This window comes from Hydractinia symbiolongicarpus, chromosome 14 (assembly GCF_029227915.1).
Source record: "Hydractinia symbiolongicarpus strain clone_291-10 chromosome 14, HSymV2.1, whole genome shotgun sequence".
Taxonomy (NCBI): domain Eukaryota; kingdom Metazoa; phylum Cnidaria; class Hydrozoa; order Anthoathecata; family Hydractiniidae; genus Hydractinia; species Hydractinia symbiolongicarpus.
Genome location: NC_079888.1, coordinates 16,016,580 through 16,042,345, shown reverse-complemented (window position 1 = coordinate 16,042,345; position 25,766 = coordinate 16,016,580). Strand labels below are relative to the sequence as shown.

The 25,766-nt window shown below is 35.4% G+C and overlaps 2 protein-coding genes across 2 annotated transcripts; both read left to right on the top strand.

The window, feature by feature from the left end:
- The first annotated feature begins 64 nt into the window (after positions 1–64).
- LOC130625948 (constitutive coactivator of PPAR-gamma-like protein 1) lies at positions 65–15,654 on the top strand. Its single transcript, XM_057441071.1, has 11 exons — positions 65–1,072; positions 7,592–7,826; positions 10,048–10,187; positions 10,568–10,702; positions 10,926–11,049; positions 11,250–11,720; positions 12,211–12,379; positions 12,603–12,749; positions 13,080–13,266; positions 13,547–13,798; positions 13,971–15,654. The coding sequence occupies exons 1-11, from the start codon at positions 299–301 to the stop codon at positions 14,469–14,471; spliced, it is 3,135 nt and encodes a 1,044-aa protein (XP_057297054.1). The 5' UTR covers positions 65–298; the 3' UTR covers positions 14,472–15,654.
- Positions 15,655–21,304: 5,650 nt separating this feature from the next.
- LOC130625944 (N-acyl-phosphatidylethanolamine-hydrolyzing phospholipase D-like) lies at positions 21,305–24,525 on the top strand. The gene is made up of 5 exons (XM_057441068.1): positions 21,305–21,461; positions 21,946–22,165; positions 22,249–22,689; positions 22,767–23,126; positions 23,586–24,525. Exons 2-5 carry the CDS (start codon positions 21,950–21,952, stop codon positions 23,889–23,891), a joined length of 1,323 nt encoding a protein of 440 aa, XP_057297051.1. The 5' UTR covers positions 21,305–21,461; positions 21,946–21,949; the 3' UTR covers positions 23,892–24,525.
- The last annotated feature ends 1,241 nt before the right edge of the window (positions 24,526–25,766 follow it).

Below are 25,766 nucleotides of genomic sequence, written 5' to 3'. Positions count from 1 at the left end.
CATTGCCCTAAGTAGCGGTTTCAAGATATGTATTTTAGCTGATTTTTTTCTTACGGAGATCGTCTGGAAGTATCTCCGTGATAAATCACGCTATGTAATGGTGGCGACCTCGTGTGAAAGCTTTACATCTTTCCTATCTAAATTTCCTATCTTTTTTTCTTTCCCTAAAACATTTTAGTTACAAGTACTTATTTCAATGATTGATTATCATTATACTGGTTATAAAGTTGCAGTGATTGGGTTAAATCGTGTTATTGGTGTTAGCTAGAGCTGCTAGAGTTGACTACTAAAAAGAAGTATGGGTATACAATCCCTTCAGGATTATGTTGACAGTTGTGGAAGGCATGCCAGTCAGCTGTCAAAAGTTTTAGAAACATCTAAAAGGAAAACATCAAATCTTTTATTGATACATGCAGATAGCTGTTTCCGACAATTTTACCATGAAAATATTGATTGGGTTTGTGGAGGACAATGGAGTGAACTTTTCCAATGTGTTGAAAAATTTGTTCGTGCTTTTCGCCAATCAGACATAGAATTAGTAGTATTTTTTGATGGATGCCTTACTGAATACACTCTTTATCAATGGTCTATGAAGCATCGCTTTACAAGAGAAGTTGTAAAAGAAACTCTTTCTCATATAATACATAATCAAAATATACCTTTTAGAACTAAAACGAAAAATTTTGTGACACCTGGTTCCTTCAAATCAGCCTTACGGTTAGCATTTCGTGCATGTGAGGTTATTGTCTGTTGTTCAATAAAGGATGTCTACAAAGAATCTATTTTATATGCTAAAGACCAAAACTGTTTAGGAATTTTAGGAAATGATGCAAATTACTTTTTTTATAATGCACCTTGTTATATCTCCTTGGGAAGTACTCGTTGGATGAAAAAGTTTTTAAGTGCATGCAAAGTATACAGCATAGAGTCCCTGCTAAAAGAATTATTGTTAACAAAAGAAGATTTACCTTATTTTTCTGCATTACTTGGAAATTTTGTTATCTCTGATTCTTTATTGTCTTCATTTTACTGGAGTCTGATAGAAGACGATAATCCAATCAAAAAAGTTAAGGTAAGACATTTTTATGTTCCAGACAAATTTTTAACATGCCAAGAAGTGTGTTGCTTTTAATATGCACAAGTTAGAGCACAACTTGGACTTTGGACCTAAGGAAAAAAGCTGCAAATTATTTGAAGTTAAAGCTTTTATTTTGCTGGGCTGATTGGCTCAGATTCATTTTTTTGCTTAAACAATGGCCCACAATTATTTAGCATGAAAATTGTATTTTGGAAGTCGAAATTGTGAACAGGTTGGGTTGCTTATCATGACAACTTAGAAGGAACATCGTAAACCTTTTTTTGTGAAAAAATACATTTAACCCCATTTAGTATTGAGTATGGGGAAGGGAGCGTACATTCCATGGTATATTTTATTATTTCTGAAATACTTGTTAAATTGTTATAAAACTTTATGACTATTTTATGACAACAAATTCTTAAAACCACCATAGTAAATTCTATGTAACCTTGTTCAGGGAGGGATTTTTTAGCCGACCCTCCAAATTTTTTTAAAATATCTTCTGAATTAATTGGTATGGTTCAGAAGTGAAAACGACACAAAGTAGTGGTAGAAAATGTATTCTTAAATAGTTTGCAGTTATATTTTTGGGGTATGGGTTGAGGTGCTAGGGCTTCGTTAAAAATTAAGTACTGAAATAAATTACTGACATTGTAACAGACTAGACAATTGACAAATTACTGACATTGTAACAGACAAGACAATTCGCACTACATGCTTTAGACAACGGACTCTTGAATCTTGACACTGCATGTCTATTATGGTGAGTGTTTATCGTAACAGTTGGCACACGGGCTTCTTTTTACTGCACCATATGGCCACTGGCTTCTTTTAGACATTTTGACAACGGACTCATGACACTTGACACAATGTCTTACTATGGTGAGTGTTTATCGTAACAGTTGGCACACGGCCTTTTTTTTACTGCACCATATGGCCACTGGCTTCTTTTAGACATTTTGACAACGAACTCGTGACACTACATGTCTATTATGGTGAGGTTTTTATCGTAACGATTGGCCCACGGGCTTCTTTTTCCTGCACCATATGGCCACTGGCTTCTTTTGACATTTTGACAACCGACTTTTGACAGTACATGACAATTAATGACAATTAAACGTTTGTCTCATTATGACAGACTGACATGAACTGACACGCTCTATACTTACAAAATACTTAATTAACTCTATCACTGTCGACAAAATAGACATCTGTACCTAAGCCGGCTGACGAAGGAAGCCCAGCACCCCCAAATTTCCCCAAATTGAAAAACCAAGAGTTGACTAATATGTAGTCTTCTATAAGTACGACATTAGCTACATACTATGATTTAACACAACACGTAATCGTAAATAAATATCTGCAACTAATAAACTGCTGTCATATTGGAAAATATACAAAGAAAAGTGCAACATTTACAGTATCCTTACAGACGTTTGAAACTCAAAATTGTATATGTTAGGGGATTGTAATAACCTACATACTATATATACTCAGTTAAGTTAAGTTAAACTCAGCTTAAAGCACAGACTTAATGTCCCAGATTTTTGTCAGTCCATTTAACTCTGCTATGCGAGTAGACCATTCTTTCAAAGCGTTGTCTGACAGGTGAATATACCTTCTGTAGCAATCACTACTCCAGCGTCCAATAATCTTAATAGCGGAATCGGGTATCCCGCAGGAAGCTGCAGCCGAAGCACCACCAATGCGAAAACTGTGCGTGTTAATGTTAATATTGTTAGGCAAGCTTATTGTAAGAAATGAAGAAACAAACTTTCGGGTAACAAACTTTCCGTCACTAAACGTGAACCAGGGCCCTAGTTTGGTTCCTCTTAATGCTAGGTAATTTTGAATGGCTTTGTAAGGACAAAGAGAGCCTCCAATTTTTGCTAAGCGAATCTTGCACCCTAGCCTAAACGGATCTGTTTTAGAGCACTTAAGGTTAATTACAGCATTTGAACCACACGTGGAAAAGGATATGTCAGCAGGTGTGAGGTGAGTTTCTGTATCAAAAGTGGACGTGGTGGGGCAAACATACTCTGACACCCTTAACAGGCCAAAAAATGCCACTAAGATAAGACAAGTCCACATTGCTTTGTCGTGGTTGGAAAACATAGAGTTTTTTATAAACATTATCATTTTACGCAGATCAGCTGGTGCAATTGGTAGTCTCTGAGAAGCAGAATTTGGATGACATCTTCTAATGCCACGCAAAACATAGTACAGGCGACCCATGTGGGCTATCTTCGTGTCAAAGCCACGTATTACACTCTCGTACTGAACCCCACAAAGATAAACTTTAATAGTGGCAAATTTGACACGTCTTGCCAAATATGTCACAAACAGTTGAAGTGTGGATTCTGTCAGAGGAAAGGTAGGTACAGATGTAGCTTCACAAAAAATTTTAAAGGAGAGATATCCTGACCGATATGTTGCCCTGGTGTTTGTTGAAATGGACGAGTTTAAATAATGACTTAAATCTCTTTGAAGAGTTGTAGTATCGATGAAGGAATTGGTGTTGGATCTGCTTCGGCTTCTGGGCATAGACGTTTGAAGTGTTGTACCTGCAATCGAGACAAAAGATCTGCATAAGTATTGTGCTGGCCTTTAATGTGGTGTACCAGGAGGTTTATATTGTGTTCTGCTGTGTAGAAAAATAAAAAACGTACAAGATGCATGATGTTTGGACAACGACACGACCCAGAGGACCACACATGAACAATAGCCAAATTATCTGTGTATAACACTAATTGCTTGTTTTTCCATGCCTCGCCCCAAGAAAAAACTGCTACAACTATGGCCAATAACTCAATGAAGGTGATACTATACTTATGAATAAGGTTTAAGGCAATTGAAAACCATGCACCAGAAAAAAATCCTCCTATGCCTACTCCAGAAGCATCAGTAAAAAGATTTATGGAAGAGGAGTCTAATGTTTCAGTGTGGATAATAGCGATGCCATTCCAAGTGGGGAGAAACTCACACCACCATTGAATATCCTTGCGAGACTCTGTTGTAAGAGAAATATGATGGTGCAAGGAGCGAACTGTAGTGGAGAGATCGATAAGACGTCGTAAGAACATTCGACCACATTTCACAACCTTACATGCAAAAGACAAAGACCCTATGAGAGATAACAGTTCTCTCTTTGTGCATTTCTTCTTCCCTAACCAATTATGAAGTGAAGATAGTAATTCAGTGAACTTATCTTGTGGGAGACGAACAACAAAATTTACTGTGTCTATTTCAATGCCCAGGTATGTAATTACTTTGCAGGGGCCTACCATCTTATCTGGAGCCAACGGAACACCAAGCAAGTCAAAAACGTCCTTAATCAACTTTACTAAAGCCTGACATATATTTTTAGACAGGGCAGCTGTGATGAAATCATCTAAATAATGTAAGAGATTTTTGACAAAATAAATCCACAATAATATCCACTCTAGAATATTAGCAAAGTTGTTAAAGATGAAAGGAGAGGAACGCCCACCAAAAGGAAGAACTACGTCAAAAAAGTATCTTCCCTTCCACTTATAGCCTAATAGGTGCCAATCACTAGGATGCACAGGGCACAGTCTAAAAGCGTGCTTTATGTCCAACTTAGCCATGTAACAATTTCTACCCAACCTTTTAACCATTTCAACTGCATCGTCGAATGATGAGTAGGAGACCGAATAGTCCTCTTTGGTAATGCCATCGTTAACTGAATGTCCATGTGGTGAAGAAAGGTCTAATACCACTCGCACCGTCCCATCCTTTTTTGGTGCAGCACCCAGGGGAGAACAATGTAATTTAAATGGTGGTGAAGCAAATGGGCCCACCGTATGTCCCCTATTCAGCTCTTTCAAAATCGCCTCATCAACTTTGGTTTCATACTCTATGGAAGATTTGTTGTTATTTATGCATGACTTCAACTCATTGTCCTGAAAACCAAGTTTGAATCCATATCTAAAACCTGATACAATAAACCGCACTAATGTTTTGTTTGGATGACCAGTCAAGAGACTCTCTAATACATCAACCTTAACCGGGGTTGTGACAAGCGATTTTACAGGAAAGAACTCATTTGGTATTTGGCCTAGAGGACCTGAGTGGGCAATGGAGTGCTGGGTGTCCTGAAGATCCACAGGAAAAACACCTGTGAGAGTAGGTGCATGGGGTATATGTGCAACTGAGTCCTCTATTAAATTTAATGCACCGTGGTTGCTGGGAATTACTGCGAAACTGGTGGGGGACATTCCGAAACTGCTGCTCATCAGCCTTCGTAAACCGCCTATTTCCAGTGGTGCATTGGTTAGCGAAGTGCCCTACTTCATTGCAGATAAAACATGCATAGCTCAACCTGCTGGAGGATGTAGATGAAGATGACCCCCAAGCAACAGCATCCCTTTTTGGCAACGCAGGAGCGCCTCTAAGGTGCTGGTTGTATAGCAGGTCATCAATAACATCCCACCTCTTGCTGGTATCATTTGCCAGATGTATTCTGTGTAGTTGGTCAAAGGCATATACATATGAAAAATTATACTGGTTGGCAAATTGGGCAATGTACGTCTGATATCTGACTAACTGCTGAGCTAAGTGTGGTGAGAACTGGAGCATACAACTAAGATAATAGCTCCAAGCCAAACTCCACGAAGCATAATCCTTAATGCGAGACTTAGTTATGTTTTTTCTACACATAGCTAATGTGGGTGTGCCATCCACGGTGCGCATCCTCATCTCGTACTCACCTCCATCGTCCATGGGCAAGGACGACAAGGACGTTGTTGAGGCATTGAGCGATGGAGGCAATAAATAGTCGAAATTTACATACTCACCGCCCTTAATCTTATCCAAAATTCGCTTAGGAACTGGAGGGAGAGAAATTGATAAAGTTGACCCTACCACTCCCGCAGACAAACCCGAAGTAGCTAAAGTTGAAGCATTAGTAGTAGTGAGGCCAGCAACTGAACGATCTGCGACTGACACGCCATCTTTAAACTTTTAGTTTAGCACCATATAAACCATTTGATGACTTTCCTTTTTGTGCTTGTTAGACATCTAAAACTGTTGCAATCAATCAATCAATCTTCTTATTCCAAAGTTTAATGTTCCCCCATTTTAGGGAAATGGAAATATCTGATGACGTTATTTTAGAGTGAATTAGATGATGAGATTATCTAATGTTTCTCAAATTTGCTAACAAATGTTTGTGCCAAGTTGATCTCTCTTGATTGGGAATTTGATCTATCCTTGGGTAGTTTTAGAAATGTTCCTTAAAAAAACTCAGGGTTAACCTACTAAAGTGCTCATTAAAAACTGCTTTAAAAACATTTAACACCATTTGTTTGGTAGCTTCTCTTAAAAAACAATTCTTGAAACACATATAGTTACTTTTTCTTTCTACATAGTAAAGGTGAACACCCAGTGAAATATGCCGGCTTCCAAAACCCATAACGCCTTAAAAAAGTTTTCATTTTCTAGTATCTGTAATTTAATCCTCATTATTTCCTATAAAGATGTTTTATAGAACAAAAAAGGTAAAGCTAAAGCTGCAACATACAAAACGTGCCCTACTAAAACCTAAATGATAATATTGGTTCCTCAGAAAATCTCCTAAAAATATGTATTCAATATACATTATATTTGTTCTTTCAAAGTATTTCTTTTATTATTAGGTTTATATACTTCTAACAGGTTTGTGGAATTTGCAGATTTAGGGCCTAAGTATTGTGCAAAATGTTGAATAAAAAGTATTAAATGCTCACATATATATCTATTGTTTTGCTCATGGATATTGTGAATTTGTCAAAAGTTCATTTTATGCTGGGTTTACAGAAAAATTGTTAGAGTTAAGGATACAGTAACCCCCTGAGACACACACTCAGTATACTTAAAATATCTCCTCTGTTCGCTATATTAACCCTCACAAATATATATATATTCTGAAAGTCAAATAAATTATCTCTAGAATGATGATAAAATATTCCCATAAAAAAAAATCCAAAAAGTGGAAAAAAAATTATATACAAAAATTCACCCTTCCAGTTCATTTTGTCGAACACTCCCCTCAGTAAAATTTTTGTTCGTTGAAAAAAATATGATTGCAAAGTTCTTATTCAGCTCTAAAAAACTTTGCTTTTTTTACTCAAAACAACATGTGGTTCCAAAAATTTAGCATATTTTGTGTTGCAATAGCTGTTTTATGACTGATTAGATAAATCTTAAGCATTTTAAGCATGATAGATCAATAACTTTCTGCGTTAGAAAAAGCAAAGTTTTGTAGCCAAAAATTTAATTGTCGCAATGATGTCTGTTCTTGTTTAAAAAATAGGTTTGCGAATGGGGCAAATTGAGATAATTAATTCCAAGTTCTGTTTTTACATGTTCATTTTTTCTGCATCCATGTTTTTCTTGATTTTTGTAGAAAGAAACTTCTTTGTTTGTGGTACTAACAAATTGGAAATATTTTCCCAATGGCTTGTACCTGTGGATGTTTTTTTTATTGTATTCACAATCTTCTTTAAATTTTAGGACAATCTATCCTGTGATGCTGTTTTGCCTCCCAGCGAAGTCCGTTTGAAGTGTGTTGCAAAGTTCTTGCATAGCATTTCTGTAGACGACAGAGATGTAGATAATTTAGCAAAACTGGTTTTCAGTGAGAGTAAAAATATTACAATAAATAAAGGTGCTGAAAAGTTAAAGAAGATTATAGACTTTTATAAAGACAACTTAGATGCTTCACTTTCTTCAATCTGTAATGAAAAAGGTAAATATTGCATTATCAGGGCTTAACATTTTATTTTTTTTGGATTTTTTAAAAGATTTAGTGTTTTGTCCTTAAAATCCTTAAACATTTTTGAATCTGACTATTAGTTGCTTAGTGTGTACTTTATGGGGCTAGCTAAAAGGTAACTGATGCTATCTGAAAGACCTACACCTGATTGCAAGCACAGTCAAATATTTCTCAATCCACTCCATTTTATATCTGCAAATAACACTTTAATTATTAAATAATTGTGGAGGAGGATACAACATTTTCAACATACAAAATAGCAAGTTCCATATATTTTTAATGGTCAGTATCAAATTTTATTTATGTCACAACAATTTTTTGTGCCTGAAGATTAAATGCAAAATATTTTTTTTGTGTATGACATTTTGGAAAAAAAACTGTTTTGATATGTTTATGTAAAAATTGAAGATAAGAAATGCTATTTGCGTGCAACAGGTCGACAAACTTGTGTTTTCTGTCTACAATTTATATTTTGTTTTGCATTTGTGTGCTCCCATACTCTGTTTGATCTGTTCCAAGCTACACGTTTTAATGCAATAACATATTTGGCCAGTTAAGCTAAGCAGCACTCCCATACATATGTTAAATACTCGATTGATTTACCATGCTGACTTAGTCTTATCACTAACATACTGCCAAGCAGTGAGTGGGATTCGATCCACAGTTCCCAGAACTGGGATGAACAAAGTAGTTCTTCTTCAATATGACTTACACGCATTATACTCGCCCCTCATGATCAGAGGTCTGATCGGGGTGAAGCATTCTCTGTTGAGAATGAAATACGGATGTGCTATGATAAATATTCACCTATATACTGACTTAGTCTGATAGCCTAGGAAAGTTTTAAATATATGTAGATGTCCTTACAACTAATAAATGACTTTGTTTTATTTTCTAAGGATAACTGAGACAACATAACCTTACAAGTTTACCACTGTCATTATCAAAATAGTTGATAGAAGCCTAATCTTGCTTTGTCAAGTTAATTCCAAAATGAATAAAACAAATAAGGAAAATTGAATCTATTTTCTTACAGCTACCTAACATCTACTGAATATTTTTATTTATGTAAATATGGGACCTGTGACAGAAACCTTTTTGTAAAAACTGCAGCATGTTGGTGGCGTCTTCACTAAAAAAAATTTTTTATGTCAGAATCATTTGTGGTTGGTGTTATAGGTTTATCATATCTTGAAAATGTTCAAGAAATGATAAACCAACATTACTAATTTGAATCTGAACAGACAAACCAAAATGAACAGTGCCAAACAGTAATTTGTGGTTACTAAGTACACTGGGTTGAGCCAAAAATATACTTATTATAAATGTATGCTACAAAGAAAGATAGATAGTTGTGCATATTTTACATGGCTAGGTTCATAAATATTAAGGGATATACCCTGTCTATTATTTTCATTATTTAGATGGGCAGTCCTAGAGTATTTAATGGTCATTTTTAGCAACACAGGCTCAATTAGGGTCTGCACTGTACCAGACAACTCCCTGCAACATCCAATGGCACAAGATAAAAGCATATAATGATACATAGCTGGACAGCACATCATTTCTGTGTACATAGCTAGCAATAACATCCTATAATATCTGGCTAGAATGAAAAGCTGGGTAACTTTTTCAGGAAAATAATTACAACCTAAGTTTGATGACGTTTCAGTAAACTAGGTAAACATACTAGATCTTAACAGTATAGAATGTGAACTTTTTGGAGGAGTAAGAAACAAAATGTTTGTTGGCTCTAACTAGCAGCTAGCGCAAAAGTTGCCATAAATACACACCTAATATAAATATATGTTCATGATTTTTGTCACACTATCACATTTGTTGATAACTAAGGCCAAAACAGCAAGTAAACAAATTGATGTCCTGAACTTTATCTAAACTAACCTCAGTTTCATGCAATGTTTTGATTTTTCGCCACCACCGCTGATCATGAAGGCTAATATTAAGAATGGCTTATTCTCAACTGTCAACTTTGATTGATGTGCCTCAGTAGCCTCTTTGTTCTTACTTTTTCCTATTTTTTCAAACCACATGCAATGATCCTGTACAGATTTTTATTGAGGTTTGCGATTCATCCAGTGCCTAACTAAAATTTTACGAAATGGCCTGCTATAGTTATTTCAGTTTTAAAATAATGTGTTATTAATCTGTTTTTATTTTTATTAATTTGTCCTAGAATCAGATACTAACCTGTCAAAAGCTGGATTTCCTCTGCCAGTCGAAGTTACTGCTCACTCTAATGTATTAAATAAATATAAGAAGGATTGGGACTACCGTGACAAAATCCAGCAATCTTCATCGCAAAAATTAAACAAGGTATGCTTATTTTTAATTTTTTTGATTATTTTTTATGCATGCGCTAGACTCTACACAAATCTTTTAACTTGGAGAAAACTGTTATCATTTCTTTTATTTGTTTTTGTGAAAAAAATTTGAGTGCTCTGATGAAATGTGGATAATTTTTCTTATTTACCTTTTCCTTTTTTTGCCTGCGTTTGTTACTCATCTACATATGGTGTCAATTGGTGATTGCGTGCAGGTTAAACAAAAGTTAATAAAAATGGGAACCCTAAAGATAATTTTACTACCGTGATTGCCTTTTCTAGGTATTATACGTCTGATCCCAAAGAAGGAATAACCTTAATGTTATTTTGCGTTATTTTTGCATGCACTTTATTAGTTTTTAAACATTTTAGGACAACAATGAGGAAACAGTAACCAAGAAATTAGATGATCCTGAACAGATTTTAAAACAGGGCACGTTAGAAGAAGCTGCGCAGGCTCTTGAGCAACTTGAATTGAAAGAAGCAGAAGAAATATCTCAACCAAAGGTCTCCTAGATTGTGACCATACTTAAATATATATTAAAACTTATGAAATTTTATAGATTTTAAGGTTATACACACATGAAATGCCTCAAGGCTTTTGATGTTAAATGAAAAACATGATAACTTTCTTTAAAATCACTTAACCCTAATTTTACTGTTGGGTGGTTGTTATAAGGGAATCTGTTGTTATTTTCAAGGAATGTTTTACTGATGTTTTCTGTTTTAGGAAGAATCACAATGTGAAGAAAAACCTGAGGTTGTTGCTGTTGATGAGGAGAAACCTGATACTATGGCTATAATTAATTGTGAAGATTCTGATGAGAATCAAGTTCTGTCTGATTATCCTAGAGGTAAAATAGTAATCTTCTCGCTTGTATTGGTAGAGAAATGAAAAAACAGATTGGATAACTAAGAAATAATGACCGTTGATAAACAGTTATCTAAATATGATATTATTTTTAAAAGGGTAATTTTCTTGGAACCCAAATAAAGCAGTTATAATAATGATTGTTCATTTCTTACTTCAAAGATAAATGTTTTGTTGCTTTAGAAATTTCTGTATCCCTTGTAAATCCTGATATTAGTGAAGATGTTTTGAACATTGCCAAAAGACGCCATCAGACAGGTCAAATGTGTCCGGAAGTTCTTCACCTCCTCACAAAAGGTGAAATTATGTTGGACTTGACTATTGATGACGAGCTTGCCACTTCAAGACTTCCCATTCCACTTATATACCGTCCAATGAGACAGTTGGTGTATGGTGTGCTCTTTGGAGTAAAACAAAATATTGATGGACATGTGGAGAAAGCAGAAAATGTTGAGAACGAGGAAAAAGAAAAAATCAATGAGAATGGTGAAATAAAGGAAGAAACCGAAGAGGCTAATGTTAAGGGATTGGTAAACGGAACTAACAAGCCTCCCACTCATGTTGACACAAGTAGTGGAAGCGAATTTACAGTGAAGGAGTGGTGTATATATGCAGACCAATCATTGGATAAGCCCGATATTGTTCAAGCTAAAGGTATGCGCTTTTATAGAAATCCTGAAAGCAAGCTACTGTGAAAGCTCAACTAAAAGTTTCTGTCAAGAAAAAGCAAATTTTGCAATTGTTCTGTGTCTTCTTTCATTTACACATGTTCACAAAAGTTACCACTCTATTGTTCCAAAAATCATGCGAGTTTGAAAATGTCCCAAATGAATTTTATTTCTGCAAAAAGATGAATTTTTCTGCCCTATTTCCCTAAATTTTAAGGGGTGTTGGATTAGGGTGTGTTATATGTTATTTATGTATATATCTGTGTTTCTATCGTGTCTTCTCATCTAGTGTTACCTTGTTTACATATTTCCTGTGTCTCTCTGTGTACTATCTTTTGTTAAAATGTCATGCCTCGTAGGTATTCTGTAAAGGAGTAATTTAGTCAACTGAAGATATATACTTTACCAGAGATTGTGGTTAAGATGTGTGTATCAATGAACTTGACAAAAGAATATGGACAACTTTTGTTTTCTAGGTATGAATTGGGGTATACCATCTTTGAAAAAGCTCTGGTTTGGCACAGATTCTGAAGATAATGCGAATCGACTAAAAGCGTTCCTATCGTGCATGAAAAGCGATACAATCAACATGTCTAACACAGCCATGGTGCCGCAACGGTTAATGTTGTTATGTTGTGTGTTAAGGTATGTTTTTAGGTTACTCACTTCAGCGTTGACTGAGAAACACATCAGCTTAAATTTTGATAAGTATGATCTGTTTGCTATGCAGTTAACCGACTTGTTATGCTGCAATTTAACACTGCAAATTTGAGTAGTTATTTTGAGAAATGCCTTCCACAAAGCCACCAGTGTCGCAGTTCAGTCAATGCAATATTATTTAGCGTCTTTTAATCTACTTTCTGCATAGGTACTTGATTCAACAAGACTCTGGTAAAGCTGTGTTAACAAAGCAAGATATCGATGCATTTCTAGCACAGGCTCTGTCTACGCAGCTTACTACAGAATACAACACGCAAAACCTGGCAAATATTAAACTCAACCAAGTTGATGCAAGGTTGGTGGTGTTTTGTTTTATGCCTTCTGTGTGAAAAGTAGATTTTTTACAGGATTTGCAAAGAATTGTTGTACTTAAGGATTGAGAATTGGCGTTCTGGATAAAATTGACGGGTTATAAATTTGCGAATTTTTAGACAGCATTTTCGCATCCTTTTCTTCCGTCATCTTTTTTTCTAAGGTATTTACAGCTTGTCACTTCATCTTATCTGGAAAGGCTACCTACCTATTATACCTGCGAAAGTTTTGCCGTAATCTCTTGTGCAGGCTCTTTTTTTCTCCAGCGTTAATTGCACGTTGTGCAATGAACTAATGAATTTTTACTTTATAGATGTGTGCAGTTGTCGGCAATATTTATGAGTGGAATCGAAAATGCAATAATTGCAAACGATGCATGCGGGTCTCCCGTACCCTGGGAGTTCTGCTGCCCGTGGAATTTCTTCGATGGGAAATTGTTTCACAGTAAATGGCTCCAATCTACAATGAATTTTAGCACGACAGATCTATGTGATGGAAAAGTGAGTATGTGTTTTCCTGTAACGGTGTATTTAGCTGATAATCATGTCCATCTTTTTTGACGACGAATGTGCCGAAGTATTTTAGATTTTAAAAGAAGTTCACACAGGCTAAATGATCATTCAAGTTTTCTCTTATTTGAACGAAGCTTAAACCTATTTGCTTTATCGAAAGTTCTCTAGTTTGAACGAATCCTACCTTTTCTTTTCGAATTACTAAATGCTAAGTGCATCTGTTGATTGCGCAAGAACTCGTATTTATAACGATTTTTTTTTAATAAAGCCTCACATCGCAGAGAAACTCGAGCGCCTGCGCTGGTGCATAACAGAAGGTCTGGAAGCGAAGCACACTATAACTGGACTTCAAGAAAATAAGAAATTCTTTAATCCTTTTGGTAATGTACCTACGATGCAGTCGGGACCTACCTATGGTGTGATGAGACCGGCAGGTTCTTATCTTCCCATCAATACCAGGCAGCGGTCAAGAGGTCCACACAGCAAGCGTCCTGTTCACGGGAGTGGTGGAACTTTGCATGTATGTAACAAATAGTTGTTTAATTTTGTTGTTGTTGTTATTTAAACTGTTATAGATAGGTAAGAGAAGGAAGATAAGTGTTTGTGAAAATTTGGTCCTTACTCGAAAATTTCAAATGCTAATGTTACCAAATGTACATTTACAGTTTGAATTCATAATTTTTGGATTGTAGGTGGCTGGCGTACCCGTGGCTCATTGGGGTGGCAACAAAGCAGGTCTTGGTTACTCCAAAAACGCGCCTAGCGTTCTAGTTGGTGGGCCAAATAGCGTTGATTTACCAAGCAGTCACCGTCGCAACAACCGGTTAGGGCGTGGATATGGCGGTCGCGGTCTACTGGAAACGCCTTATATGTCACCATGGCAACAAGGGTATGGTTACGAAGAATACATGAATGCGACTTACCAACGTTATATGAAAGGCGTGCAAAAAGTTTGCCAGGTTCGTTCAAGAGTGAATAAATCCAACCGACATTCAGGTCCATCCGTGTACAGCTCTCGAACGCGTCACCAAGATTTATCTCATGGGAAACATGTAGCAAACAAGAAAGACAACACTTGGTATGGAAATGGACGTGGTCGTGTAGACAACGACGCGATCACTTCCGAGAAAGACGATACAAAAACCCAACAACCTACTTACGGTAGAGGTATATGGTTAAGCGCGAGTGAGTGAGAAGCTCAAATCAGTTTTTATATCACATAAATTAGAATTTTTATAAGCAACTTGCTTATTATGTTCATAATATAGTACTGGATGTGACGAACGAGAAATTTCTTTGCGCCCGACGGAGAAGTCGTAATTAATAATGCAGGTCCTGGGGGGGAAATCAATATGAAAGATGGTTTATTTTGCAGACTGCGCGAACGCATGCGTAGTTCGCTTTTCCGTCAGTGCAAGGAGGTTTCTGCGTATGGCGTGTCTCGGATTTCATAAAGAGGCACAAGTTGTTGTTTCGAATTTTTTTTTAAACCAAGCCAAACAACGGGAGGGACAGACTATTAAAATTCCTTCCTTTCTCAACTGCAAGATATGGGGGTATTTTATTTCGGGATTGTAATATTACGTCCGGATTGTATTTTACGTCCAGATTGTATATGAGCAGATCATAGGGTCTGTCCTCAGGTGTATATTATGCAGAACAGAATGAATTTATTAAAATTGTGAAAGAGTGATTAGTATTATTGTATATTTTATTCGTTGTTGTTGTTGTTGTTTTTGTATTTTTCTAGCGTTATTTTACCGTGGTGTGTTTAGCTATCCGCTGTTGTTCTGCATACACAATATCAATTGCTCTGGAGTCACACTTTGAAATTCCTGTGTAGTTGCACGGATACTGCGGATAGGTATTTCCAAATAATGCGCACTATTGTGTACTTCTAATAAGTTTTAAGAGGTAGACAATTTCTCCGCGTATTTCTAAATGTCTTTAGTCTCGGCTGTCAGTATGCAACTTATGAAAGAATCACGCTTTAAGCTTTAAATCTGTGTTGTTGTTTTTTTGTGAATTCTTGTTAGATTTCTTAATTATACGCCAGATCATTTCTGAACTTAGCAAGATCAGGGAAATGCTGTTCCAATCTTCTGTCATACAATTTCAGCTTACTTACTTCGTATATCGTTGTCTTAATCATTATTTTTTACTGACCTTATTTTTCAATCAGTAAGTCTTCGGTGCAGTAAAGCGTAAATTATATGTCTAGATTTCTTTAAAAATCTTAACTGGCTTTTTATGTAATCTACAGTTAAGTGAACTTTGCACACGTGTTTTTCTTCAGATAAGTATTTTCTATCTGTTTGAGAGTTTGTTGTTAACGTTGCAACTAATTAGTTCTCTAAGATATTTTCATTTTCAAAATTGTTGTTTTTCTTCATCCTCCAACATTCCCTACTTGTTGTTAGTTGTTAGTGTGTAAAGTGGAAAGGAAGTTGCGGATGAGGTTGTTATCTGGTTTGATTGACAGCTTGCAATCCAAACTAAATATATGTTCAATCATTCGGAGTACAAGATGCAATAATGTTGATAGTAGTCAAGACAAATTTTTATTACGTTTAATTTTACATGCAAATTCAGTATTATAGATCTACATCAAATTGGACTCGAAAACAATTAGTCCGTCTGTAAAATGGTTTAAAGCTTTTTATAATAACCCTTATAACCCCTCAAAATATTCACTGGGTCGCCTTTCTTTAAATTACACGCTATTTCGTGTGCCCATTGCACGTCGCTTTTCTCGCAAACAGACAGACAAAATACGGCTATTATTATAAAGACATTAGAACAAGACGCATCATCAAGAAGGGTATAACACTTAAATATGTGTGTTACGCATCACTCAAATATGATTTAGCTAAAAAAGTGAACTAACCAAACCTGTATGCAATATGCCAAATAACTTTAAAAAACATAACCTAACTTTTGGTTTTTCTGGCCTACAGTCTGTAATGGCGTATAGGAGAACTTTTTCAAAAGCAAAATTATAAGGAAAGATGGTTGTATGTCTATTTACAAAATAGATTTGGCTGAGAGATTACAAAGGCTTTAACAGAAATAAATATCAAAATTATCTTTTCCACTTGAAGGATAGTTTTTTTTTGCAGAACGGAAGAGTGTGAGCATGCGTACTTAGAATGTTGACATCACGGTAATGGAAAATGTTCTTATCCGTTTCCGTTCCAGGAAAACTAAAATCAAGTTCAAGTTTTTTCAGATACGAAATTAGTCCGCCAATCAAATTATTTTATTTCGTGGGAATAACGTAGTGTGTGGGAATTATTGACACTTTCGAATGTTATTTTGAAATTTAGCTTTCTGTCCAATGCTTTCGTAAATGCACATCCATTTTATGAAGTTTTATGAGAACTGCATCTATTTTCGTTCAAAATTGCTAAAGTTACTCCATCATGCAGAAAAGAAATTGGAGACAAAGTACAAAACTTTGTTGGAATTTACAGGGTGAGCTTCGAATGATGAAAGAAAAGTTCAATGTGTCCACATTGGACTTCAAGATCGGCGTATTCGGTATCGTATCTGATGCGCAGACATCATTATTGCGGACGTGAGTGGACGTGATGGTGACAACGATATTAAGGATTATGATTCCGACAACGAAGAACCAACTGAATGTTGATCAAGCGATATTTTAAAGATGCCATAAATGCTATTTTCATCTTAGGAGATTACAGCCTGTTTATAAAATTTGAGGAAAGCCCACAGCGACGCAGGTCGTTTTCTTGAGTTGGTCAATTGTTAAACAAGAAACAATCGAAGATTTGACACTTTCTTAGCATGTATAAAGCGTATCACAAAGTTTAGAAAAAGAAAACAAATGTAAGAAAACTTGTTAATTATTTTTTTACTTCTCACCTTTCCCCTTTTGCTGATTTCTCTCTTTAATCCGAATTTTCACAGTTTAAACCTGAAATTCGAATAAGAGAGACTTACTCGAATAAGAGAGAATCGCGTAGCAGTGAACTACGCGATTTTTTCTATATTCTGAACAAAAAAGTTACCCTCCGTAGGATTCGGATTAGTAGAGAGAGAGTCAATTGTATTCTATTTTTGTCCGTTCCCTTTTCGCCTAAAATTTTTAGCTAAACTATTTAGGGACGGATTTGTGGGCTATTTGTGGGCTATTTTTGGTTTGTTGTTGCTGTTATTGTTGTTTTCGCCAAAAGAAATTTACATACAACTATTTCAAAAATTACAGATACAAGTTCTACATCCACATAAGTACAAGCATAAACTTCTACATTGGGATAAATATATATATATACGTAAGTGTATCACGTACGTAGAATAAAATAGCAGGAGTAAGTAGAAGACTATGTAGTCTTATCATTTCGCACCTTACATAGCCGTCATTAAAAAGAGCGTCAAATAAAAAATGATAATTAAAAACTTAATAAAATATTAAATGTTATGTTAAATAAATTTTATAAATTTTAAATCTATATTATAATGCCCGTTTCCGTCCGTCCGTCCGTCCGCCTGTCTGTCACGCAAAATAGTAGCTTAACTGCGACGGGCGAACCCGTGGATTTTTCCACGGGCTAACGACTAGTTCTGTTATATTAGTGCTACCCCATGCAATGTTTGCATAATTTAAATAGCAGTGTATAAAGGAAAAATATATGCTTCTTAAGCAGTTCTTATTCAAAGCGAAACTGGCTTTATATAAGATTCCTAAGCTTTTGGAAACTTTGTTTTCCACTAATTTAGTATGTTCTCTCTAAGTTAAATTTTCGTCCAGGAGAACTCCAAGAAATTTCATTGAATGTTGTCTGCTTATGTTTACATGATCAATAACTAATCCAGGTAACCTGAGAGGTATTTCATCTTTTTTACTAAGTTTGTGAAAAAAGGTATATCTAGTTTTTGAAGTGTTAAGGAATAATTTATTCGCTTTAAACCAATCAGCCAATTTAGCCAATTCTATGTTAGTAGTTTCAAAAATTGCTTTTATATCTTTATGAGTAAAGAATAAATTTGTATCATCAGCAAATAAAATTGAATTAAAGACACTAGATGCTCTAAATATATCATTAATATAAATAAGAAACAACAGTGGTCCTAAAATTGACCCTTGAGGTACTCCACATGTTGTAATCCTAAAAAATCTAACAAGTGTACAGGGGCGGATCCAGACTTTTTCAAGACTTAGTCAAGACTGAGTCTTGAATTTAGCAGCTGGGGGCTAAATTTTAAGCTTTGCGGGTACAAAAATCGCCGAAAAATTGTCTTCCGATTTATCTAGTTATTAATAAAATTGACCAAAAGAAACGCTAAGCTATAACAAAATCTGCTAAGAACATCTTTTATAAGAATCAAATCTCCGTCTTACACGTCTTATTTTAGATAGATAAAAGCACTAAAATTAACAGGGATTAACTATAATAAAGTGAGACAATTGTGAATATATTTTATTATTTATAAACTCCTGCTGTTTCTGCCAATATCAGGCTTCATCAGCATGACTAGGTGAATCAAATGATCACACCAGCCATGGACAGCAAAATAAAACACAATAATAACAAAAACAATAAGAATATGGAAAGATCAGGATAATGAAGATGAAATATACGTACATGTGATATGATACAAACACACCTCAACCCATGTATTTGTTCAGATATATTTGTTTATTCATAGGGCTAAACTCAAGTTTCGTTTGAACTTTAAAAGAAAAATTAAGAAGGGCTTTTTACTGCTTTTTGCATGCTGAAATAGGAAAATGCAACTTTCAGTTAAGAAAGTTGCAACCTGGAAAAAGGGGAACGTAATGATTTGGCTTGAAGTCTACACCAGACTTAACAATATCTTCATAACAAAATAAAATTTTTAACTGATCTTCATCAGGTAAAATAGATGGGTGTGGCAATATACACTGTGTAAAGAAAGTTGTAACAAACTGTAACAAACCGAATTGTGGGTAAAATGTGTTAATTTTTCTCTTTATTACTGTTGACAAGGCAAGTATTGATAGAAAAGGAAACCATGTCTTGGGGGTACAGTTGTTGATTGCTTCTGCTTTAACTGCCTCCTCAGGAGAAAGAGTCATATCACAAACAATATGGGAAAGGGAAAATCTGAATAAACTTTTCTCAGATATAAAAATATTTGCCTTTTGGTTTTTAAAAGCAATTTGAAAACAAGTATGATTGGAATAAAAGGAAGGATGCAAGAAAAGTTCTATGGATGTCAAGATTCTCAAAACATCAACAAGAGAATTATCACCTATGCCTATACCAACGATGCTGAGCTGTATAGACAGTCTCCTGATGGATTGGATCTAAAAATAATATATTTTACCATGACCTTTTACTCAACAAACTTTGTTTCTTAATAGTCATTCGAAGAGTTGTTTTTTTTCATCACCAACCTTACTTATCCAGATGTCAAGTTCTTGCTTCTAATAACAACACAAATATTAATTGAGAAAGAATTCCTCCGCAATGCTAAAAATTCTGTTCAAAGCTCATATTACAAAAACAATACACCTTTATGATAATTCAATTGTACATGCGTTTCTATGGCTCTCCATCGTTTTACAATATCGAAAAAAAGTTTTCTCCAGTTTTTTAACTTCCGTCGTATCAATTTCTTTCAAATTTTCAGGAAACGTTAATAATAATAAGATACAACTTATGTGTACTTTTCATTAAAAAAAAAAACGTGGCAAGAAAAGTTATCTCAAAATACGTGTTTTCTCCTTAATAAACTCTTATAAAAGTGTAATGTTTACCTCCTCTGATTGCAAAATAAGCTGCAATGGAGTGTTATTTTTTCCGAATTATCGTAAAGGTGTATTAGCCCTAGCTATTAGCTAATTAAATCTTTTTGTATTTGTTTTTAATAGTCTGTTGTGTAAAGCTCTCCCCAACTAGCTTTTCGTAGCAGATATACTGAAAACCTTTAAATAAATGCAAGGTGTGTTGGAGAGTAAAAAACATACTTCTCACCTTAAAGCAATAATTCCTTTATCTTCACACCTCGCCTCAGATGGAAGGTATATATCTGGACCTGAATTCCGATGAAGACTTTTACCAACCAAGGGATAAATATCCCCAGACAACAAAAATGCTCGAGAATAAACACTTTCTAAAAGTTCTTTTTGCATTTTACGAACAGATTCAAAATTATCACACTTTAAATCAGTAAGCACCCGCGCCAACATATCTGCTGCAGCCATAATCAATAATAGTACGGAAAGAATCCAAGCCAAAAGGCGTGAGTCTTTGACTAATCCTGACGGATGGGAGTTAAAACTATAGCCTAACAGGTTATCAGTAACCACGCAGTACGGAACCTAAATTTCCTTCGCCGGCTGCGGGCCACATATTGTTGGACTACGCATAGAGTGTGAAAATTACGTCACGATTTTGACGTCACAGGCCCCTTAGGTGAGATGGGGAGGGTTGCGGGCCATAGCTATTTGATTTTTGACTGACTGAGTGACTGATTAGTCAAAATGAATCAGTCAAAATCTGTAAGCTATAATTTGCAACCCTCTCAGTCTATATGGTAGCGACGTCACAACTTTGACGTCAACATCGCTATAGGCGAATTGGAGAGGGCTGTGAACCATGGCTTTTCGCCGTAAAAAAATTACAATTTTTAACGCCCTCCGTTTGCAACGCCTGGATCGCGTCGACATCTTCGCTTGGCTAACATTTTTCGTCAAATTTACACTTAGTCACGCGACTTATCTGACTAACCCTGGATCCGCACCTGGTGTAGAGACGAAGTTGAAACCTATCCATGGCCGCTATCGATTAGCTGGTTGTTAAAACACAAAGAACCCCTGCGTAGTCGCAGCGGGCGGATGTTCCATTGCTTGACCCCCTTTTCCGCGGGATCCCCTCTGGAACTTTAAAGTTCAAAGTGCATCGCATAAATTAGCTTTAATTTTACTTCTTTGCATAAATTATGACGCTTTATCAAAGACATGGTCAATTGCACCTTTGTTTAAAATTCTGGAGTCTTTCTCTTTTGTTTATTTAGTGAGACTGACCTCTGTGATTGTTTTTGTTTATGCCATCTTGGAATAAATTAATCGTTTTCACACATGGTTGCGGACACGGACTTGAAGTTCAAGCAGGCGTGGCATAAGCTTTACTTCGAGGTTTTCGTTGTGAGTTGCAGTAGAGGTTGCATCTAACGCTGTAAGTTTTTATTTCGCTGTAACTTAGAAGTAATACCTCCTTTCCTCTCTTCTAAAAACACAGTGCATTTATATGCAAGTTGTTTTGATATATTTGTGCAAGGTGTTTTTGCTAAATATGTAAATTTACGTTAACGAGTAGAAAAAAAGGAAAGTGTTCCTATCCCAATATTTTCCGTTGCAGGCGTTGCTGTTACGAAATAATCTTTCGTTCATTTTTACTTAAGCCTATTATTACAAACTCTGCAGAAATTGTAAGTAAGTAAGTAATGTATTTTTCCTGTAATAGGAACTTTAAAAGATTTAGCTTAGGAGTCAAATTAACTTTGCTGCATTAAGCTCCTTAGGTTTCTGGTTTTGTATGTAAAAGAATTTTAGAAGTTGAGCCTGAATTAATAATAAGGCCTAAGAAATTCTGGAAATCTTTTCACATTTTTTAATCTTCTATATGTAACAGTGAAATTGACTATTTTCTTATGTTTCAGCAAAATGGCTACGAACGCTGATCACCAAACACAAAAAATTACTATCAAAAAGAAAACTGTCAAAGTCACGAATCAACGAGATGAAGTAGAATTTCCAAAAGCAGTGAAAAAAGAAGGCAAATACTTATTACCATGGAAAACTGATGAAGTACCACCAGATGGTTGGAGTAGTTTCAAGTATTTCTTTACGCCAGATAACAGTAATGTTCCAGCAGAAAAGGTATGTCCCAATTTTTGACTTCAAATATATGTACATTTTATATAGATTTTGTGACTGAACTTTTGCTTGTTTATGTTGTATAGAAGTTGGACGAAGAACCCCTTATGCAAGTAATGACTGCTGATAGTAGTAGAATTGAAAATCCACCAGAGAATGGTATCAGAGTAACATGGCTTGGTCATGCCAGTGCATTATTTCAGTTAGATAATGTCAATATTTTAGTTAACCCTAACTTCAATAACCGTGGAATTAAATACTACCATCCAGGTGACAACAAGCGATATCGTCCACCAGTTTATGAAGTTAAAGATTTACCAAGAATCGATTGTGTCTTTATAACTAATTCCCATTTTGATTATCTTGATCTCTCTTCCGTCAGACAGCTCAATGAACGATTCGGTGAGATGTTATTATGGTATGTACCACAAGGTGTTGCTGAATGGATGGGCAAAGCTGGTTGTGTAAATGTTGTTGAGTTAGACTGGTGGAAAGAAGATGAAGTAGACTTCATTGATCATACCAAGGTATGTTTTCAATAATTTGTATTGTATTTGCACTAAATATACTGTTCTGAATTAATTAATGTTTGTTGCAACCTTAGCTCGATGATGAAGAGGACACAAATACAACTACTTTTAACATTGCTTGCACACCATCACAAAATTATCATGACAGAACCTTCGACGACGACAATGCAGTCTTGTGGTGCAGTTGGGTAATAATGAGTCCTAGGTACAAGCTTTTTGTATCAGGTGCCACTGGTTATTGTAACGTTTTCAAATCAATTGGACGTAAATATGGGCCATTCCATATGGCAGCTCTGCCTGTTGGTGGCTATGAGCCAAAATGGAAAAATGGATATGGAAATGTAACTCCTGAACAAGCTGTTCAGATTCATCAGGACATTTTGGCCATGTGCTCCTTAGCTTTATCCTGGGGAACTTTCACTGTTGGCAATGAGGTAATGTAATTTTTTCGTGTGTACATAAAATGTTTCTGTAACTGCAACCCTAAAACATAAGCTTTAAACTGATGACCCAGATTTTTTGGTTGATTTTTATCACTGTTAATGTTGTAAACTTATTCTTATTGTCTCAGCTGTTCTATTCTTAAAATTTGTTTTACTATAAGTTTTTCAATATATGCAAATACAAAGCTCTTTATGAGTGAATTAGCAGAGTTTTAAAACATGTCTTATAAAGTATTTATGTTTTTAAAAACGCCCAATTTAGTTTTGTTAATTAGGATTAGATTTAGTTGACGTATGTTTGTTGTTGCTAGGTGTCGTTGACAATGCCGTAACATTATAATTAAAGTGGCCTATATCTCACTCGACGTCCGTGAATGAATGTTTTAACCTGAAATAAAACTATAAACTTAATAATCGGTCTGTATAATTGTTTGTGTTATTGTTTTTTAGTATTACTTAGAGCCCCCGCGACGATTAAATGATGAACTACGTAAACAAGGACTATCCGAAATGCAATTTTTCTTGTTAAAACATGGTGAATCGAGGCTAATCGAGATCAAAGAAGCTGATAAGGAAGAAGAGCCAAAGGAGAACGGACACGCTGAACATTGTGACGCAGCCGAAGCAGGAGAAGTGCAAACAGAACCCGAAGCTGATGAAGAGAAAAAAAATGATGCCGATATGCTTCAAGAGTTAATCGCTAATTTGGATGATGACCCCCAACCAGAAGCGGAACGCAACGAAGACGACGATTAAACAAAGACGTGTGAATACAAAAAAGAATAAACTTTCAGAGTGTTCTAATACCACCAGATATTACTATCCCATCAAGGACTGGAAATCCGTTAGTTGAATCTGTGATTTAGGCGTGTTCGATGGTTATTTGTACGTTTTTTCTAGACTTAACTGCGCAACATTCTTTTTATTAGCATTTCTACTACTTACAACTGTCACTAAAAACAATTTCAGCCTAACCTTTTTATTGTGTGTTTTTGTTTTGTTTTTCGAATGAGCCTACGGGAGATATTTTTTATTAGTATCGCAATATTTTGTAATTTATACGTTTATATATGTTCGTTTATTTTTTGGACGTGTTTGTACATACCCTGCCATACATACATACATTCCCCATGCCCGCTCACTTTTGCTTAACCACGAGCGTTTTAACTCTGCCGCATTGCAGCATTTAGCTAGGGGCTGGTAACCCTACGTCGACTTTTGATGTTAATATCAAAGGTAGGTTTACACTAAGTTAAAAGCGTCGTGTCGGGGTTTTTTAGAGCACCTAGAAATTTAGTGTTATTTGATTTAACTTATACTTGACGTAGGTTTGTGGGTAAACTCTTGTAATTTGTACTGACACAGAAAAAATTCTTGATTGGATAGAAAATTTATTTATTTATATCTGAATCTACAGTCGTTACTACTTACGTTTTTTAAACGGGACAGTAAATGTCGATATTTCCTAACATATAGATGCAACGGTTTCTTTAGCTGTAATGGCATAAGCGGATATCAGAAGATAGTAACATCGATGCGACAAGCTTGCATTTTTTATTTCGCATGCGATAATTTATATAAGAGGTTGCTAGGTGTTGTAAGCTCTTATAAACCGCAGGGATGACAAAGAAAAGATATCTGTTATTGTGAAATTAACAATAAATAATAACATCGTCAATTAAACATTTGTTACCACGCTAACGGGAAACTGGGGATTATATTACTTGATAAATAATGTTAAAAAACATTGTTTTTGTATAGGTGTTTATAAGAACAAATGAAAGAGCACTTGGATTCAAGTGAGAGAAATATGAATATTTTAAAGCTTCAAATTTAAAAAGTTAAAGTTTGTCGGCTTCATCACCATTTTTTTTTGACATTGTAATGAACAGAAAAAGCTAAATAAACTTGGTTGAACAAGCTCACATTGTCTTTAAACAACAGTGATGGGTTCTATTTTTTTTTTCGCATCTTGCAAGCAAGCAAGCTTTCATTTATATAACTGGGCGTTTACTTAATTTAGTATATTATTTAGTGTTACTTTGAATTCTAAACGAAAAAAACAAACCAACTTGTGAATTAAAATTACTTTTCTGCTAGCTGAAACATCACTGTGACCTGGCGAAGAAAAAAACTATAACCCCAATCTCCGGCACCTTGTATCAGTTCCGATATTGGGCACGACGAAGAGACCCTGGGAAGTCTTCTATTTCTGCATAGTGTTTAGGAGTTGTAGTAAAATGTGGCATACATTTTTACGTTATAAAAAAATGCGCGTTAACTACGAGACAATGATCTTGTTCACCTTACTTGATAATCTGTGGACAAATACGTCACATCACGGAAACACAAAGTCCATTCATGAGTATTATAATTTATGTAAATGATAGTTTAAATTATTTACAAATGATGACGCACGCATAAAACACAATCGATGATTAAAAGTTAGCTTTGTTCTATATTACAATGGCTTTATAATTGTCACAAAATTAATTTAACCTTTAGCATACACGTGTTAGCTTTTCTAGCCAACCTCATCCCCAAGGTTTTCTTCTGTTTCTGAGGAACGGCTCACAGTCGTTGAAGTTTACCTTATCAGTAAAAATCGAGTAAACATTGCGCTAATGACTA

Excerpts from the sequence above, each read along its gene's own strand:
- LOC130625948 (XM_057441071.1), top strand. The coding sequence starts at position 299 with ATGGGTATACAATCCCTTCAGGATTATGTTGACAGTTGTGGAAGGCAT. Across the intron at positions 10,703-10,925 it reads AAGAAATATCTCAACCAAAG|GAAGAATCACAATGTGAAGA; the intron begins GTCTCCTAGATT and ends TTTCTGTTTTAG. Across the intron at positions 13,799-13,970 it reads GGAGTGGTGGAACTTTGCAT|GTGGCTGGCGTACCCGTGGC; the intron begins GTATGTAACAAA and ends TTTGGATTGTAG.
- LOC130625944 (XM_057441068.1), top strand. The coding sequence starts at position 21,950 with ATGGCTACGAACGCTGATCACCAAACACAAAAAATTACTATCAAAAAG. Across the intron at positions 22,690-22,766 it reads ACTTCATTGATCATACCAAG|CTCGATGATGAAGAGGACAC; the intron begins GTATGTTTTCAA and ends TTGCAACCTTAG. Across the intron at positions 23,127-23,585 it reads CTTTCACTGTTGGCAATGAG|TATTACTTAGAGCCCCCGCG; the intron begins GTAATGTAATTT and ends ATTGTTTTTTAG.